General features: G+C 39.4%; 1 protein-coding gene across 3 annotated transcripts in view; it reads left to right on the forward strand.

Annotated features, from left to right (window-relative positions):
- CDKL1 (cyclin dependent kinase like 1) overlaps window positions 1-20,135 on the forward strand; it is a 46,727-nt gene that overhangs the window by 13,297 nt on the left and 13,295 nt on the right. For all 3 annotated transcript variants that reach the window (XR_005653341.1, XM_039865171.1, XM_039865172.1), the window contains 2 exons: window positions 6,535-6,656; window positions 19,904-19,976. Coding sequence is in view for 2 of the 3 variants with exons in the window: in XM_039865171.1 (XP_039721105.1) it covers window positions 6,535-6,656; window positions 19,904-19,976 (195 nt within the window). In the remaining variant the exon portion in view is untranslated. The remainder of the gene's footprint in view (window positions 1-6,534; window positions 6,657-19,903; window positions 19,977-20,135) is intronic.

Here is a 20,135-nt window from a genome sequence, read left to right on the forward strand (position 1 = left end):
GATTTTTTTCCAATGGCTTATCATTTACGCATAAAGCTCTGCAAATATGAGAGAATACTGGGTATAGAAAGCACGATTTCCACAGGTGGATCCCTGGGAGGGCCGATGAGAGAGTCCAATCCTACTACCACTCCTGGTTCCCAGGCCCGCAGATTAGCTACTGAAAACACAGCACCATGTGGTGGTTACTGGTTTAGTGCATGTACCCCCGAAGGGCTGGGTAACCGATTCTATCATTCCATTAAGCTGGCTGGTTGTAGGCGATGAAGTGTATAATAGAACCAATGGATCCCATGGCCATGTGCTAATTGTCATGCCTTCTTTGCTGTAAAAATGGGTGCCTTGGTCTAATGTGTGGACTCCCATGCCAGTAAAGCAGGCATTCGCTAAGCCCTTGATTGTGATGCAGGCAGGAAAATCGAAACCGATATCTAGAGTTAGTATCAGTTTCAGTAAGGACGAATTGCTACCCCCTCCAAGTAGCCTCTGGTCTCCCTAAAGCATCATGCATGTTGGTACCTCAGTATCAGTTTTTGCTACTGGAAATTGGGTGCACAGCAGCCGCAGTAACTAAATCAGCCTTGGAGAGAAAAAGCCAGTGCTATTGGGCCATGTATCACCACCATTCCTACAGCTGTAGCCACCCTGTTCATGGGTTGATTACACAAACACTGGGGTGCCTAAGGACAGAGAAGGCTGATACCCACCAGAAAAGATATCCTCTGCCTGGTTGCTCAATGCTTCCTCTGCAGTAGTATGACACAGTAGTACGAGACCCCAAAATCCTCAAGCTCTGTGCTCATTCCCACAAGTACAATTTATGCCTTTTCTCCAAATGATCTTTTAATCTTGTTCCTTCCAGACTTTTAACTACAAGACAAGTTATCTTACACTACCCATAGGTCCGTGCATTTCTTCCTCTATGCAAAGTGAACCATCAAGTGTACGGCTTATAGCTCTGCTCAGTGGGAAGATTCTCTTTCATCACTGTCCTTCAAAGCCTCTGCCAAGTGTGGCTGTAGTATGGTGGCAGACCATTTTCAACTGGCGCCAACATAATGAGCTGATCCACCTGTGAGCTGGACTTGGGGTTTTTCTCCTCCATTACTTGGAAACTCCCATTGCACCATACATGTAAGTTGAAGGAAAGATGACAGTGCAACATAGTGGATGACATGGGAGGCTAGGCCACCTTTTTTTGTAACTTGCTTGTTCCCTCTGGATATGCTCGAGTCTGATCACATATGTATAGTTATCATAGTACAGTGGGTTGCTGTTGCATCCATGCGGTCTTGTGACAGTGGATCTCTATTACCCAGTTCACAAGGGCAGCTCTGGATCACATAATCACCTGATGTCCTATGGTCAGGTGCTCGGTCTCTACTAGAGATTACCAAGTGTCCTTGTCAGAAATTGCATGAGAGAGCTGTCCCTTGTCACAGGACGATGCTCCCATACAGTGAATTTCCCCCTGTCTAGCCTTGTATTTCTCCACTGCCATGGTCCAACACCTTCATGATTCCTGCTGGTACGTATGAGCCAGGTCTTGTAATTCTCTGAATACAGTTATTTCTTCCTGGAGCAAGAACCATATTGTCTTGCTCAGACACTGCTATAACCTCATCTCAGTTATAGGTCTGTGGGTCCTGGGAGGAAGCAGGAATAGAATCAGGAGGCACTTGCCTCAGTGAGGTATTTTCAGAGCACTTTACCTTTGGCAAAGGGACAGAGGCTGCTTCTCCCAGCCCAGAGGGTTCAGGGAAATTTGAGGGTTTAAGATTCTCAGGCTCATCCCCATAAATGTTTCTATCCCAGACTTCTGGGTTCCTCTCTTTCTCATCAGAGCCCTAACTTTCGCATAAGAGGCCTGTTGCAACTGTACATTGTCTGTCTGTCTGTCTGTCTGTCTGTTTCTTTCTCTCTAAATTTCTTCTACTCTTAAAATTAAGTCCGGAGCCTGATTTTAACAGTTTATCCTATGTCCGCAGGAGATAAACGTCTCTTTAAATACTGCCATAGAGGTCTCTGATTCCCACAGTTGACAGGTAACTAACCTGAAACTATCATGTTCTCTTTTCTATTTTCAACGACCTAAATGTGTTAACAAAAGCCAGCTCATTCAATAATCCCCAAGATTATTATTGTCCCATAGTACTCATGTGTGACGCCTTTGCATAAGCCAAGCTGCTTTTCATTCAAAACCACCAGTGAGGAAAGTCTTAATAACTGCATTGCTGCAGCTCCCCAGTGCTTCTTCTTGCTTCACTTAACCACTGGAAGTGGGGGCCTTGTTGCCATCTGCCTGGCGTTTGATCTAGTTCCAGAATCCCATTCTGAGGATCTGCCAGCTAGAACCATTCTAGTACTAACTGTCTTAGCTTGAAAGTAAAATCGGAGACAAGGGACTCTGTTAGTAGCTTATGTTGAAAAATGATACTAGGGAGCAGGAGTAAAGGGACAGGAGAGGGAAATAGGAAAGGCAGAAAAGTCAATGCATGAGGGAAAAGGGACTTATTCTGCCAGGTCTCTCCAAGGTGCGGGAGAATCAGAAGAGAGGAGCATTTACACACCCCTTCCTGTCCCCCATTAGTCGATGATTCTCTCCCATGGAGTGTTACTTCCTGCGTGTTGTAATCGTCCCACTCCCATACCTCAGCACCCCAGAAGCCCCAAAGATACAGAGTGAAGCTGAGGTGAGGGGCTACAGGTTACATCTGTGCAAAGGCGGCTGATGCAGCAACGGTTAAATTAAAAGATTCACTAAAAGGATGGGAAGCGAGGCACAAGGGATGGTTAAACCACCGACTTCCTTGCTGTTCTGCAAACATTCCAGGCAGGATCCTACATAGGAGCCTCTAGAATGGTAGTTCTTTCTGCCTGGAACATTTTCCTGGACATCCTCATGACCCTCACTTTCTACAGACCTTTTTTTACTTGTCACTTTTACAGTGAGGTCTTCTGTGATCATCTTGTTTTAAATTGCACCCCCCACCATGCTATGTATGCCCCCTACCTACTTTATTTCTTTCCATGAGACTTATCCCTATCTAGCGTGCTCAAATATGAGCTCCCTCAGAGCAGAGATTTTGTCATCTTTGTTAAATATTGTAATCCCAGAGGTCTAGAATAATGTCTGGCACAGAGTAGGGCTCAGTATATGTTTTAAATAGTAATATGAGACAAATGAATACAGAATAAATTATCATATATTAATATACTTTCTAATTTCATATATTTTTATAAAATTACTCGATAGCTTTCCTTCTTCACTCAATACATCACTGTCATTAGGTCAATAGCGAGACCTCGATTTCATGCATGGTATTTAATATTTCATGATTTGAATGTGTCAATTTATTTAGCCATCCTCTTCTATCAAAGGATGTTTGTATTGTTTCCAATTTTTGCCTCCACAAACAATAATAAATATCCTTGTACGTATGTTTTTATGCAACAGTGCTTTTATTTATATACAGTATATTCCCAAGGTGGTGTGCTGGGTAAAAAGATGTGTGTGTGTGTGTGTGTGTGTGTGTGTGTGTGTGTGTGTGTGTAGTGTGTGTGCGTGGCGTGTATGTGTTTCAATAGACTTTATTTTTTAGAACAGTTTAGATTTTAGAAAAATCGAGATCATATTGGTAGCAGTCCCCAACCATTTTGGCACCAGGGACCAGTGCTACTATGAGAATCTAATGCCTGATGATCTGAGGTGGAGCTGAGGCAGTGATGCTAGTGCTGGCTCGTCTGTCACTCACCTCTTGCTGTGTGGCCCATTTCCTAACCGGCCACAGACAGGTACCCATCTGTGGCCCCGGGGCTTGGGTACCCCTGATATAGAGCATTCCCGTATACCCAGCACCAAGTTTCACCTATTACTAGCATCTTACATTAGTATGGCACATTTGTTTTAATTAATGAACCAGGATTGATACACTATATTAACTGAAGTTCATACTTTATTCATATTTCCTTAATTTTTATCTAATGTTTTTTCCTATTCCAGGATCCCATCTAGGATATTACATTACATTTACTTGGCATGTGTCCCTAGGCTTCTCTTGGCTGTGACGGTTTCAGACTTTCTGTGTTTTTGATGGCCGTGACAGTTTTAAGGAGTACTGGTCAGGTGTTTTGTAGAATGCCCCTCTGTTGGAATTTGGTGTTTTTGTCATGGTTAGACTGGGGTTATGGATTTTGGGGAGGAAGACTACATCACCTGGCTGAGATAGTGTTCGTCGGGTTACTCCACTATAAACTTACTCTTTTTCTGCCTCTCCATACTCTACTTTTTTGGAAGGAAGTCGCTCTGTGCAGTTGTTTCAGCCCTTCCTTACTTCCTGGCACTGTAAGATCCTCTAGCCTCATCTTGTAGTTTTCCTGTCCCACTTAGAATTATCCATTTTCTCCATGGAGCCCTGGTTCCCTGTTTTGGAGAATGGTATTAGAAACTGAGATCTGAGCACTAGGTGTACTTGTCGCTACTGTAGTGTGGTTGTTTTTTCTAGGCCGTTTCAGTTGACAGAACAAGGTGATATATGTGTATATACTAACCCATGTATACAAAGATATCTATAGTTATTTCCATACGTAATTGTTTATATTTATATTAAGCTAAACGTGAGTTCATACTCACCATTACCATATCATACAAAATAGTTTCAATGCCCTAAAAAAAATTCCATTTCACCTATTCTACCCTCCCCTATACCCTCTGAACCCCTGGCCACCACTGATCTTTGTACTGTCTCCATAGCTTTGCCTTTTCCAGAATGTCATATATAATTGGAATCGGACAGTATGTAGCCTTTTGAGACTGGCTTCTTTCACTTAACAATGTGCATTTAAGTTTCATACATGTCTTTTCATGGCTTGATATCTCATTTCTTTTTTTTATTACTGAATAATATTCCACTCTATGAATTTATCACAATTTGTTTATCCTTTTATTTACAGGAAGACAACTTGGTTGCTTCCACTTTGGGGTGATCATAAATAAAGCTGTTTGTTATAAACATTTGTGTGCAGGTTTTTGCGTGGACATACGTTTTGAGTCATTTGAGTAAATATGTAGAGGTGTGATTACTAGATAATATGGAACAACTGTCTGTAGCTTTGTAAGAAATTGCCAAATTGTCTTCCAAAGCAGCAGTCTCATTTTGCATTCCCACCAGCAATGAATAAGAGTTCTTATTGCTTAGTATCATCACAAGCATTTGGTGTTGTCAGCTTTTTTTGTTTTTTAATTTTAGCCATTCGAATAGATGTGTAATGGTATCTCATTGAGATTGGGTATCTTTTCATATGTCTCTTGATTATTTGTATTTCCTTTTCTCTGTGTTACCTATTTATATCTGTTGTCTTCTCTCTTATCTTGGGGGACCTTCTTCCCTTTCTCCTACTCTGATTCCTCTTCATCTCCCACACATCTGAGTGCCGGGGTTCCTTGGGCCTCTTCCCTTCTCACTCGCTCTCCTGGGCAATCTCATTCATTCATGACTTTGCTTACACTGATGCTGACTCCCAGCTTTTACCTTTAGCTCAGACACCAGGCAACCTGACTGCTCCACTTTGGTATCTCAGAGTCCTCAGCAACCCAATGTGCCCCAAACCGAATTTCCACGCCATGCGCCCCTAAACCTGCTTCTCCTTTCACTGATGGCCCCACCATCTGCTCCTTTATATAAACCTTTGGTCATTCTTGACACCTCCCTTTCCATTACCGCTCACCACATCCTGACTATTCTAACAATAAAGTATATCTGCAGGCAGTGCTTCTCTCACCATCTCGCTCGCCTCTGCCCTGGTCCCTGTTCTAGAAGCACACCTTCAGGCCTATCAGATTGGAGGGTCTTCCTCATTTTTCTGTTTTAAAATGTTTCATCAATCTAGGAAACATGATTTACTCATTCATTCATAAATAATTACCAAATACTTATTATGCATGAGGCCTCATGCTGGAGGTACAACATCATTTTGAGTAAATAAGAGAACAGACCCTGATATCGTGGTTCTTACATTTTATCGAATGCATCTATTGTATCTATTGACAGCAGAGGACATTAAACAATCAATTGAACAATGATTACTAAGTAATCTTTTCTTCATGATTACTTTGTAATTCCAAATAATTCTGAAGGACACATGCTTCTTGGGGTGGGGGGAGCAAATGAGACATACAGGGGCACTGAAACAGCCTGGGGAGATCAGAGAAGACCTCCACAGGAAGGGACGTTTCATCCGAGACGTAAAGGATGAGTTTGTATTAACTAACTCCCCCCTTTTCATTCTCCTTTCTTTTCCATCCTTCTCATATCTCTCTTTGCCTTCACCAACCACCTGGGTTATAATCACTCCTCACTTACAAGCTGCTGACTAACAGCTCGTAGAGAGAAGTAAGATAATACTGTTTATGGCTTTCTTCAACCAAGACAAGAAACCTCTAAAAGGACAAACAGGTTTCTTTTTATTGGATCAAAACTAAAGAAAGCTGTCTTTCATAACTCACATTTAGCACTTTGCTTTTCATGTTTTCAGCAACTCAAGCACCCCAACCTTGTCAACCTTATTGAAGTCTTCCGGAAGAAGCGGAAGCTTCACCTGGTGTTTGAATACTGCGACCACACGGTTCTCCATGAGCTGGACAGATACCAAAGAGGGTGAGTGATCCATCTCTTACAAACAAAACACAATGAAACACACCAGGATTTGTAAGAAAAAATTAGCAATGGCCCTTTTTCACATCAGGCAAGAACAGCCAGTGTTTGGACAGCATACTATGCTGCTAGGAGTTAACAGAGGAGTAGTTACCAAAAACATTGGGAAAGCGATCATAACTAATCATTTTAATGAAGAAAGCAGCAGCAGCATTATTAGGTTGTACTTGATTTCTTTGGTACTTTATCTCTGCATAGAAGCTGAGTCTCTAAGAAAGAAGAGGATGTTAGTTATTCTGTGCCTGACTAGGGAAGTGTAAGGACTTGGAGGTTGAAAGGAAGAGTCCAAAGACAGTGGCTAACAGAAAGTTTATGGCCAAAACCCAGTGACAAAAACCCAGCTAAAGCAAGTGTGGTGAGAAAGGAATGCGTGACTGTAACTGTGAAGGATTGGGGGTGACTTTAAAGGCTCTGCTGATCTTATCACACATCTCTCTCTAGCATATGCAACTCGTTTGGGTGTATTAGAAGAAGGCTTAGTGAGCAGACCGGGACTGTGACAAAAAAGGAGGGGGTCTCTTCCTCTGGTTGAGGGTAGCCCCTTGCCAAGGTTAGGAGAATGCAGGCTGGATTTTGGCTCTTACTCACTCCTTGGCTGAGTATCTTAAGGTAGAGCACCATAGGTAATGGCTGTTTCTCTCTCTCTCATTCTCTCCCTCTCTCTCTCTCTCTGTCAACTCTTCTTTGTGTTGGCTTAATTCTGCCTTGCAGACTAGTTCCTTATTAGGTAGTGTGTGTGTGTGTGTGTGTGTGTGTGAGTGATGGGAGAAGTTAAGAAGGGAAAAATATGAAAGCATAGCTGTAGGCTTTTATCAACTGATGAAGCCATTTAGAAGAAAGGAAGTTCTAGTAGAAGGTAGAATCTGCACATAAAGTCCAGTGGAAGACTCTGATTGGCTCTGCTCATGTGATGCAGCTATCCCTAGAACAAATCACTGTAGCCAGAATGAGAGAGTAGAATGATTAGCAGGCCCTAGGAGATGTGATTCAAAGCAGGTTATGTCAAGGGAGACTTCATGGAGAAGGTGGCCTGTGAGTTGAAAAATGAGGATATTTAAGAGAAGTTGAGCAGGAAAGGATATTCCATTCTCTCCTTTTGCTCTGCTCCTGGGAGCCCAACTTTGGCTGGGGCAATACTCAGAGTGCGTTGTAAATCAGAATGATGGAATGATGCCCTATCCCTGCTCGCATTCACACTTAGTGGCTGGAGACAGAGGCTTTTTCAATGGTGCTTTCAAGCCTTGGCTAAGAGCTAGCTCTGCCCTGTGACACTAGTTATGTATAATCTACTATGACCTGCAGACAAATGGGATTAAAGTAGTTTGTCATTTGGTAGAGACCATGGCACAGGCTTTTTATGTTAATTTACACAACCAGAGAGAGTCAAGAGAACAGACACCTCCCTTTATAAAGTTATCGATATAGAGAAATTCTGTGTTCAAGGGAGAAAACCTTTAGTATGTTGATATCTGCTCTTTTTGACAGATTGCAAATGGCCCTTCTACTAAACTTATTAGTCTAAGTTACTCGTGGTGCAAGGGAGGTGTTGCAAGGAGTTTGATTAATCATGTTAGATTAAGTCACTTGGAAACTGATTAGTAGTGAATTGAAAGCAATTAGGAGTCACTTTTTTTTTGGCATACAGTTTGAGCAGAAGAAAAAAGGACAGGACAAGGAGTGATTACAGTTTTAAAAGCAGATTTTTTTTTTAAACTCCACTGGCTAAATATGTTATATATGTTCCCGGAAATAGAAAATGCTTTAATATGGAGATGGATTAGAGAAGGGAAAGATCAGTAGATATATGTGGTTAAGTATAAGCGACTTTATTTCCAAATGACAACTTGCTATGGTTTGTCAAGTATAAGACTGACTTAAGGAATGTTAATAAATGAGCAAGTTTGAAAAATAAGATTTATTTTAAGCCAGATCATATCCCTTTATTTTGAAGTTTAAGGATTTGGTTTGTTTATTTTAAAATAAAAGTTACTTTTCATTATATTATTGGGCAATTCTCCAATCTTTTTTAAATGCTATTTAAAATTTTTGCTCGTCATCATCGAAAAGTAAATGTCATTAAACTGTGCCAACCAAAGATTATGAAACTTTTTTCCAATTTAGAGATCTCATACTATAAAACTTTGTAAGTAAGTTGCAGTAAAAATAGGTCATCATCATCATCTGTGTGACCTTCGGGAAGTTGCTTACAGGTGTCCTCATCTGTGAAAATGAGAGTTTAGTACCAGATGAAGTTTAAAGGAACTTTCAGCTCTATAATGCTATGAATTGGTGATCTAATATCTTAGAGGTCAGAAGACTTTGGTTCTCCTTCAGTTTTGTATTTGACCTGTTAGACAGTATCAACAAAGGGTAACATGGTAATGCTGGTGTTTCCCCTACCTGGTGCCAGGTTGGGTCCTCCTTAGGTCTGCACACTTACTGTAAGAATGTCCTGTGATCACTATATTTCTAAATACAAATTTCTAAAATACAAACTGGATCATGACACTCCCATACATAAAACGCTTTACTAGCTCCCCAAAGCTTCACTGGTGTGGTAAAAACTCTAGTATGGGATACCAGTTCTCACTCACTCTACGAGATCACCCCATTTCCCACCAGTTTCCCATCCCATGGAATCATTTGCATTCTAGGCTTCGGGATATGCAGTTTTCTCAGCCTGGGTTGCCCTACCTTCTCTACTTTGCCTAGAAAACTCCTGTTTGTCCTTCAGATACAGCTCCCTTGTGATACCTATCTTAGCACACTCATAGAGTCAGGAGTTCCTTCCTCCAGTGTCCGTCTTCTGGGATCATTTCTATTACATCCCTCGCTTGCCCAGTAAACTATAAAATCTTCAAGGGCAAGAGCTGTGGCATCTCACCTGTGTATCGCGAGTATCTTTTAGCTTAATTTTGACATTTGATACTTTCCCATTGCTTGTCGTTGAATGACCTAGTTAACAAACCAATACATTGAAACATATAAAATAATTTTAAAGGAGTAATCATAACAAGGTTTTGATTATTTTTCATTTTAAAATAGTCGTTTTGATTCAGAAATGCTAAAACTTAATATCAAAGGATATTATCAGTACAGTGCTGGAGCAACCAGTCCAGAGAACAATTTGGTAACATGTATTAAAAGCCTTAGAGGCATAATCTTAGACCAAACACTTCTACTTCTAATAATTTATCAGAAGAAACTATTTGAGTATCTGTGTAAAGATTTAGTTATAAAAGTGTTTATAATGTTTATAATGTTAAAGTATTGTTTATAATGAAAAAGTTATAAACATCAGAAATGTCCAGTGATAGAGGATTGGTTAAGTAAATTGTAGTATAGCTTTGCGATGAAATACAGTGGAGCCATTAAGAATCATGCTTATAGGTAAAACATACTTTGATATAGAAAAATTTTCATGAGTGGTTGCAAAATGAAAAAATTATGCTATAATAAAAATACATAGTTCATTTTCATGGAACTTATATGTAGGTAGAAGAAAGAAAAATAAACAATATACACATTATAATAGTGATTCTCTCTGAGTTTCGATTGTTATAGGTATTTTCATATTATTTGTTTTTTAATATTTTCTTCACGTTCCATTTATTATTATGTAACGTTTTAATGATTAAAAATTATTCTTGCTAAATCCGGCTCAAAGACTTCTCTCTACTTTGAATCTGAAATAGACAGTAATTCATCTTCTTATTAACGTGTTTGTAATTTCTTGTACTACTTTGGAAAGCTTTTGGAGAAGATTTAAATTCATGTTGATACTAACAAGCCAGTTTATGCCACAAGATATATATTCTGCTACAGTGATATAAATACGTGTCTATTATAATTCCCAGTGCTGTGTTCACATTGTTTACATTTGCCCTCATTACAAGCATATTACTATTGCTTATCTTCTGTAGATATGCTTTGCACTTATATAAACTATTGGTCTCTCTTATCTCAAAGTTTCATAAATGACTAGTTTAGGTGTTCTCTCCTCATTTTTCTGCCCCTCTATGGGTGCAGCCAGACACAATACTTCATTGCTTCTTTTCTGCACAGATTTCTTTACCACCGTTTCCTCCTCTGACTCTAATATAGTTTGTTCAAAGAGCATCTGGTGGGTAAAGGTTGTTACTACAAGTTTTCAGTTTCAGACAATGGAATTCTAGAACTTTTATAGAACCTTAAAAACCTAATTTTTGATTAAAAATGACACACTGTGGTAAAAATGTTTCAAGCACCACAGAATTATATAGGAAGAAATAAAATTAGCTTGAGAGATTGTTTTCTAATTATTTTTCTATGTATGTATATATATACATATATATGTATATATATAAAAATAGATTATACTCTACATACTGTTCTGCATTTTTTAAGTGTATTTGGGAGCTGTCTCCCTATTCACACACATCTACTTTTATATTTTTAAAGTAGCTGCATAGAATTTTATTGTACAAATGTACCATTTTTTTTCAATCCCCCATTAATAAATATTTAGATTGTTTCTAGTTTTCTACAGTGAACAAACACTTGCATACATAGTTCTATAGGATAAATTCTTAAGAACGTATCATTTCTACACGAGCTTGGCCAGCACTTTCTTTTCCAGCTTTGTTGTAGTCTTGTGTAGAAATAAAGCTTTGATGGATGTTGATTGTTTGGCTTCTTGTCATGTCACAAATATTAGTGGAAAGGACAGCTGCTGTATTGAGAATGCTGGAAAGATCCATGTTTTTTCCTCATCATCTCTTTCGTCTCTCATATTTCTAAGATTAAAAAAAAATCAGTTTGATCTCTTTACTTTCACACAGCAGTTGTTTATGTTTCTTTCTGCTCATTTCAATTTTGTTATTAGGATGTTGGGGTCACAGTCCTTTCTTCCCCAAACATTTGGAAAGGAGAGATAGAAGATTCCTTTTTGAGAGTTATTTTGTGAAACCAACATAGAATCCATCAGGGCAGAGATATGGAGAGCAACCTCAAAGAGACGGAATGGCTGCCAGGCTTGTTAGATTTGACTGATTGCATGTTTTATCTAATGACAAGACCCTCCTAATTTGGAAATGGGAGGAATTAAGCTATCACAGCCTAATGCCAAAAATCAGTCAAATCGCCTACTTTCCTTCATCCTGATTCTTTGCTGACCAAACACCATTTTGATTATAACTTGACTTTCTTTATAGAATTGCCCACAAAGAGAGTATAAGTTGGTACTCAGGGTTTTAACATGGATGAATAAATTGGCATTTTGGTTTTATATATCAGGCTAGTAAATTTGTTTAATGTTCACCTGCTCCTTTGAAATGGATACTGCCTTGGTGTGCTGGCAAAATTAAGTGTCTGTGTCTGCAAGCTTGAAGACCATTCTAAAAGCAGTCAACTGCTGGCTGTTTTGCTAAGCAAAACACCACTTTCTCCATGTTGCTGTGCTGAGATGACATTTTCCCCCTCTCAGTTCTGTTCTTCACTTAATAGTCTTTCATATGCATTTCTATGTATGTTGCAATATAATCTTTAGATGTATTATTAATAACTGTAAGATTATACTTGTAGTTACATTCCCATCTAACCATTCCTTCATTGTTGACTATTGAGGCTATTTTTAGCATTTGGTTTGATAAATGATCCTGCTATCAAACTCTCCCTACAATGGATTTTACTTGTTTTGCACTTTTCTCTTAGAAGTTCTCAAAATGGGTTTATTGGGTTGTAGAGTTTGCCAAACTGAACCAATTCACCTTAGTACCAATATTGTCGATGTATATGTTTTCTCCCTATAGTCATGCTATTGGTTTCTATTATTAAAATATTTGATGAATGAATTCCATCAGACATATAAGAAAGAAATAATAGCAATCCTACACAAGCTCAGAAAATATAGGAGGAAGAAATATTTTCCAAATAAATTTTTGAGGCCATTATACCCTGGTACCAAAGCCAGATGAGGACATTTCAAGAAAAGAAAATGACAAATATCCCTCATGAACTTAGGTGCAAAAATCCTTAGCAAAATTATTAGCAAATCAAATCCAGCAATATAATATTGATTTATCAGTTTGGACATTATCTCTAGACTTCCTATTATGATAGATGAGAATTTTGCTTTCTTATACCATATTCCCTCTGCTTCCCCATTCTACTCCCCCAAAATAATTACATTAAATTTTATTAATTCAATATTAATCGTTCCTGTGATTATGCCTATGCAAATATTACTATATAAATATTACTATATAAATATGCCTAGTAAATATTATGGCTGAGCATTTTACCATACTAAGGTCTCCTTTTGTACTTTTCTCGATTAATATTTGCCTTGTTTTTTAAATTTGCTTAATACTCTTTAACCCTATTGCTAACTTTTCCTACTCTTTTTAATATCCTTCGAATAGACTTTTCCACAGGGTAATCAAATCTGATAATCCATCCACTCCTTTTTTTTTTTTTTTTTTTTTTTAAAGCAACATCCTGCCTTTATAGCCCCCATTCTCCATCTGCCTGGCTTGTTTCACTCGAAGCCTATTGTCCAGCTGTCTTCCTGGGACTTCTCTTTGCTGTCATCCTTGGAATCCCTTCTGCATCTCTCTATGGTTGGATTACTACTTCCTCCTGTCTTTCTCTTTCTGGGTTCTGTACTTATTTTAGACAAGCGCATCTATCTCCAATCCTTCACAAAGATGGTAAAGTCACACAGAACTCGAGACTGCAGATATTCCTAATGATATCCCATCCCCCGATCCTCACCTTTCCTTGGAGTTAAACAGTTGAGAGCCTTCCATGTTCCTGGGGGTGAAACAAAATTCCCAGAGGAGGCAGGAAGAATGCCATGAGTTTACACTGGTGGAGGAGTCAAGAGTACCCTCCTCCTCCACCTCTTCCTGCTAGTGGATGATAGGTCTCATCCCCCACTCCCCCAAAAGGAGGGCCTCCGCTGAGCTGAGTGGCAGCCCAGTGGGCTTCAGAGGAACAACTGTAGCTCTCAGTGAGGCAAATGAACTGGAGACCCCAAGGAAGACCACTGATTGTGCAGGGAATGAAGACGTGCCTTGCTGAACCCTCTCATCTTGGTTTGGGACAGAAAATAAAGCGAGTGTCCTTGTTTAATTTTCTCATACCTTGCCTAGACCCACATTTCTAGATCTGGGGAGCTGACATCCTTAGGAGTGCAAATCCCACCAGACCTGCACAGCTGGCTGGGAGTCTGAGATGCCCAGGCTGGATTCTGTCCAGTTCCTCTGGAGTACTACATACCAGGAGGAGGAAATGGAGATATGGTTTGTCCGAAGTTCAATAGTTTAATCTCATAGTGGAGGAGAACCAGGCCCAAGACAAAAGTCCAAACATCACTTCTCTCACAGGTTAAGGTTGAGCTTATACATGATTCTCTGAAAGGGTATCTTGTCTTTGAGCTAGAATTCCAAAGGGGGCTCTTAAATGCAGTAAAGAATGAGAGAGAATTGGGCTCCTTCCCTTCATCACTGTTCCGGTCCTTGCCCACCCTGCCCCAGAGCTCAACTATGATCACCGTTTACCACCAGTTGGAAAACAAACATTAGAAAGTGGAGTGAATTTCTTAGCTTTGCCAGCATAAACTACAGCTTTAAGAATAGCTGCTTTAGCCCGAATGGTCTTGCCAGGCACCCAAACTCTTCAAAGCTTTTAAGTTTTGTTTCTTAAATATTTTCATATTTATTTAAGATGGTATAAGGCAGAGGGCATGGTGATGACAACCCTCGACATGCCTGGCTCTTGAGTCACGCTGACCCAATCTGGACGAGTTGCTTTTCTATGCCTGGAATGCAGTTGTCACCCTGTCATTTTCCTTCACCATCCTCCTAGAGATTCCCATTGCTTCCCTCTTGTGTCAGGTCTTCAGTTTTCTCTGGTGTAATCTTCTTTGATAGTTTACTCTTTTTTAGTGCAGGACATCCTCTAGGGTCTTCCTGAGAAAGAGTGTATGTGAAATTAGACAGAGAGAGAGAAAGGAATGGAGGGAGGGAGGGAGAGAGGGGCGGTGGGGAGAGAAAGAGAGAGAGAGAATGAGAGAGAGAGAGAGAGATTGAGACCTTGCCCTTGCATGTTTAAAAAGTCTTTATTTTTCTCTTCACATGCAATTACAAATTTTCTGTGGGTATAGATTTGTGTTTTTGTTTTGGTATAGATTTGTGTTTTTGTTTTTGGTGGAAAATAATATTCTTTCAAAATTTTGAAGGCATTTTTTAAGTGCTTTTGAACCTCTAGTGCTGTTAAGAAGACTGTTGTCATTCTATTTTCTGCTTCTTTGTAAGCTCTGTTTTGTTTTGTTTTATATTTTATTTCATTTCATTTCCAGAAGCTTGTAGAATCCTCTCTTCATTCATGGCATTCTGAATTATGAAAATCATGGGCCTTGCTTTTCGCCCATTATTCTGGCACTTGGTGAACCCTTTCTGTCTGAGAACAAATTTTTGAATTGTTTTGTTACTGATTTCCTATTCTTTGTTTTCTCTACTTTTTCTTTTCCTGGACCTTCTGTTATTTGGATGTTTGACTCTTTAGTCCTCTTGTTTTCCTATAGTGTACTGTTCTTATTTCACAGATGCAACAGCTTTCCTGTTGTTATCCTCTCTGAGGATATTAGTGTTTTTTAAAAAATGTTTTCTTCATTTCCCATAGTTTCTGTTTAAGTTGCTTTTTTCTGTTTGTTTTGGTCTCTAACTTTCTTATTTGAGACTTTTCTTGGGCATCATATAATCTGGTTATATGCCATAGAATCTGGTTAAGAGTAGGGAACTGCTGGAAACTATGAGCCTCACTGTGGGATTATCTAACTGGGCCATTTGCTGAGGGAACCCCAACTTCAGATCTTTCCTTTTGAGCTTCCTCCCCACAAGTCTTAAAATATTTTGCTTGGAGAATGAAGTCTGGCTGCCAGCTCTCTCAGAACCTAGTGCTGGAAGAGGGCTGGGGAGACCAGCATTCGACACTTAGTATATATACAATCGTTTAATCCCTTCTTTTGGAACAGGATCCATGATCTCAACTGTACCAAATGTCCTCTATTACATCCTCCCCAGAAAACAAAACTCTGGCCTTCTACTGGGTAGGGGAGGAGTGTTCTCCATTCAAATAGAACAGAGGAGGGGACCTAGGGATTTAATTGTTTCTCAAACAGATTTTCCGCTCTTCTCTTTCCCTCCTACTTACATAGAGATCTTGGCTGCAGTTCCTGAGGATTCTTCGGGGTAAATTGGTTGGTCCTCCATGTTCCCTTCTCTTGGCTTAGATTTCAGATTTCTAGGACTCATCGTCAGTTATCATTTATCCACCTGCTTTCCAAATTCCAAAGTATTTTGCTCTATTATCTCTTTTCCTATTTTCTCTGACCAAGTGGATTTTTTATCTTTAAAAAAATTTCTCAGAGTAGGTCTAGTCAGGTTTGGGGACGGAGTGAAATTAGATGGGTTTGTTCAATCCACCATCTTAATCCAGAAGTCCTTTGAAATATTTTCTTCAATTGGCTTTAGTGACACTGTTCTCCAGAGTGTCATCTTAGTTCATCCAGTGCTCAACCCCCTCCAGTACTGGGTCCCCCTTGTCTGTCTGACTTCTACATCTCTTAGGGCCTCAGAGGATTTTGACATCCTCTTCTTTATCTGTATTCTCTTAAGTGGCTTCATCCAGTCCTAGGGCTCTAAATACCACCAATATGCTTATGCTTCCCAAATTTATATTTCTAGCTGGACCTTCCTTCTGAATTCAGAACCACCTACTTAGAGTTTTCCTTTGGATGTCCAATAGGCATCTTAGTTTATTCACCCTCCCCTCCCCCAGCATTCTCCTCAGTAAGAGGCCCCAGCATGAACCAGCTACTTAAGCTAACTAGAGCTTCATTCCTTGATTTCTCTTTTTCTCACATCTAATCCCTTGGGAAATCCTAAAGTCTCTATTTTTATTTTTATTGGAATTAAGGTTGCTAATCAGCTGATTTTATTTTATGTGTGTATGTATGTATGTATGTATGTATGTATGTATGTATGCAAGTATTTATTATGGTGACATTGGTTAACAAAATCCAATAAGTTTTGTCTGTACACTTTAACAGTAAGGCATATATATATTTACACTGTGTGTTCACCTCCCATAGTTAGATTTCTTTCTGTCACCACATATTTGACTCCCTTTACACCATTGACCTCTCCCTTCCCCTCAGCCTCTGCCCTCTGGTAACCACTAGTCTATAGTCCATATCCATGAGTCTCTGTCCTGTTCCTGTGTTGCTTTTAGGTTTATATCCCACATATAAGTGATAACATGTGATTTTCAACTTTTTCCGTCTGGCTTATTTCGCTTAGCATGATTATCTCGAGGTCCGTCCATGTTGTCGCAAATGGCTGTATTCCATCTCTTCTTATGGCTGAGTAATATTCCATTGTATATATGTACCATAGCTTCTTTAGCCAATCATCAATCGTAGGACACTTTGGTTGCTTCTGTGTCCTGGCCACTGTGAATCATGCTGCTATGAACATTGGTGTGCAAATATCTTTATGAATATGATTTTTTAAGTCTTGGGGGCAAATACCGAGTAGAGGGATTGCTGGATCATATGGTAGATCAATTCTTAGCTTTTTGAGGAACCTCCATACTGTTTTCCATAGTGGCCATACCAATTTGCAGTCCCACCAGCCAATTTTCAGTCCTACCTTTTTCTCCGCATCCTCTCCAACATTTGTTATTACTTGTTCTGTTGATTACAGACATTCTAACAGGTGTTAGATGGTATCTTATTGTGGTTTTGATTTGCATTTCTCTAATAGCTAGCGATGTTGAGCATCTTTTCATATGTTTGTTGGTCATTTGTATGTCGTCCGGGGAGAAGTATCTGTTCAGATCCTCTGCTCATTTTTTGATTGGATCGTTTGTTTTTTTGTTGTGATCGAATCGTATGAGTTCTTTGTATATTTTGGATATTAGGCCCTTATTAGAAGCATTGCTTGCAAATATATTTTCCCATTCTGATGGTTGTCTCTTTACTTTGTTGACAGTTTCTTTTGCTGAGCATAAGCTTTTTAGTTAGATGTAGTTCCATTCATTTATTTTTGTGTTTACTTCCCTTGGCAAATGGCACTATTTCATCTTTTCTTATGGCTGAGTGATATGCCATTGCTGAAGTCTCTATTTTTAATATATAGCCCCAATGTGGCCACATCTCATCGCTTAAACGTTATGTCAGATGTCGTTAAGCAGAGAAGCTTTCTGAAACACTCCATATAAGATAGCACCCCTTCCGGCACAGCACCCTCTGTACATATGTGTATATCCAATTCCAGTCCAATACCACAGAAGAGATTCTATTTCTCTCCCTTTGCATATTTGTAACTCCCTTCTCCAATAGTGAAAAACCTGGCTCTTATCATCAGCAGCTAAAAATGATCTTAGAGGTAGAGTCTGAGGCCCTGGCATTTCAGAGAAGAAACAGAGTAATACAGCAGTGAAGTGAGTAGCTAATCCAAGATGGCACTAGGTAGTTTGTACAGAATTTTTACATTTGGGAATTGTGTAATAATGTGCTCAGCCTTTGAGGAGCATTAATGATATACTATTATAATTTACTTTAAAATGCTCCTTTAAATAATTTCTTCTGAGAAATGTTTTTAGAGACTAAAGTTGCCTGGCACTGATAACCTGACATTAATACTCAGTACATTAAACAATCAAAATATATTCCTTTTTTTTTTTTTTTTTGACAAAAAGTAGAGGCTGGGGGAAAGCATTTCCCTTGAAATGGTCTCGTCTTAGTTGTATTTTTCTAGACAGGTGAGTTTTTCTAAGGAAAAAAATTTGGAGAGAAGCTACTTCAACCCTAGGGACATAGTTCTGATGCAGAATTGTCCTAGCCATTCTTCCTGGAAGTGGCTTCTTTATTTCTTTCATATTGTCCCAATGCTCAAGCATCCTCTTATCTCCTTGAAAAGATTTCCTGAACATTTGGTCTGTGACAAGAGTGACCTTGTAACCCCTCCCAGAGGCTGGAAGTGACGTTTTTGGTCACCTTAACACAACCACTCAAGAGCTTCCTCCTTGATTTATTTGTTAATTCTGGCCGAAGACCACAACAGTGTTTAATGTTTGCTTGTAAAACCAGTAAGTCCAGCTGGTGGGGGGATGGGGGGTTCCTTTGAAAATAATTGTACTCCTTCTGAAGTCCATTTCACTCATTGCCTACTTTTTTTTTCTTAATCCTCTCTGAGGATGTGCCTTTTCCTAATTCCCACAAAGGACCTGCTGGTGCTACTGGTTGCCCAGTCATATAACCTTAGAGTCAGAGTAGTGCTGGGAACAGTGGCATCAAATTTAGACAGGCAGAAAGATGCGATGGGGGCACAGCTAGCTACCAGCGAGGAGCAGTGTGGTCAAAGAACTAGAATGCCTTTGTGGATTTTTAATTATTGTTAACTTTTGGTACATGGCGTGCAATGTAAACCATTTCCCTGTTTTCAGTAAAATCTTCATTACCTTAAAAAAAAATGTGACCTGGGGAGCCTGGAAAAACTGTGCCCACATATGGAAGATGAGTTCTGCTGCAAAGTCATCCGTTTGGGGCAACTTGAAAAAATACACAGCACCTTTTATGCTATATATTAACTAACTTTCTATCAACAACAAAGCTTCTTCAAACAAACAGAGATTCACGGACTTGGACAATAGACTAATGATTACCAGAGGGAATGGGGAAGGGGGAAAAAATAAACAAAATGTTAAGTAAATAAATAAATAAATAAATAAAATTGTCAAAACAAACAAACAAACAAAAACAACAAAACTTCTTATAGAAACGGAGGTCAGTTGCCAGGCAGGTCTCCCCACCCCCACCTGCCGCTGCTGTTGTGTCACAGATGTTTGAGGTCTGTGGTCATAAATACTTGTTGAAATCCCTGGGGGTCTTCATGGTCCCTCCCTGTAGAAGCAGAGGGTAGCACTGTTGTTAGCGTGCTGTCCCTAGAGTCCAGCAGTGTGCCGATCACCTGCTCATTACATTTTGGACCTGTGAAATGACATTTTGATGAGTTAGATGACTATGTGCCACCTGGGATTTTTCACTGTTTAAGCCATTCTTGGCTTTCCTTTTTTCTTTTTTTTAGCTGGATTCCATGACAACACTAAAAAATGTGTTTGTGCTGCTTCTTTATTTTCATTAGGGTACCAGAACATCTTGTGAAGAGCATAACTTGGCAGACGTTGCAAGCTGTAAATTTTTGCCATAAGCACAATGTAAGTCTTATGATTTCCTTTGAAAAATCAGAAGGCTGCCCTTAAGCTGAGGTGGAGCCTTTGTTCAAAGTTATATTGTCTTTTCATGGATATAATTTTTCACCCAAATCTTCTTTACAGAAGGCTGGTTGGGGTAAATAAAGACTAAAAGTGCCAACC

The sequence above is a fragment of the Pteropus medius genome, unplaced genomic scaffold, assembly GCF_902729225.1.
Source record: "Pteropus medius unplaced genomic scaffold, Ma_sr-lr_union100, whole genome shotgun sequence".
NCBI lineage: Eukaryota > Metazoa > Chordata > Mammalia > Chiroptera > Pteropodidae > Pteropus > Pteropus medius.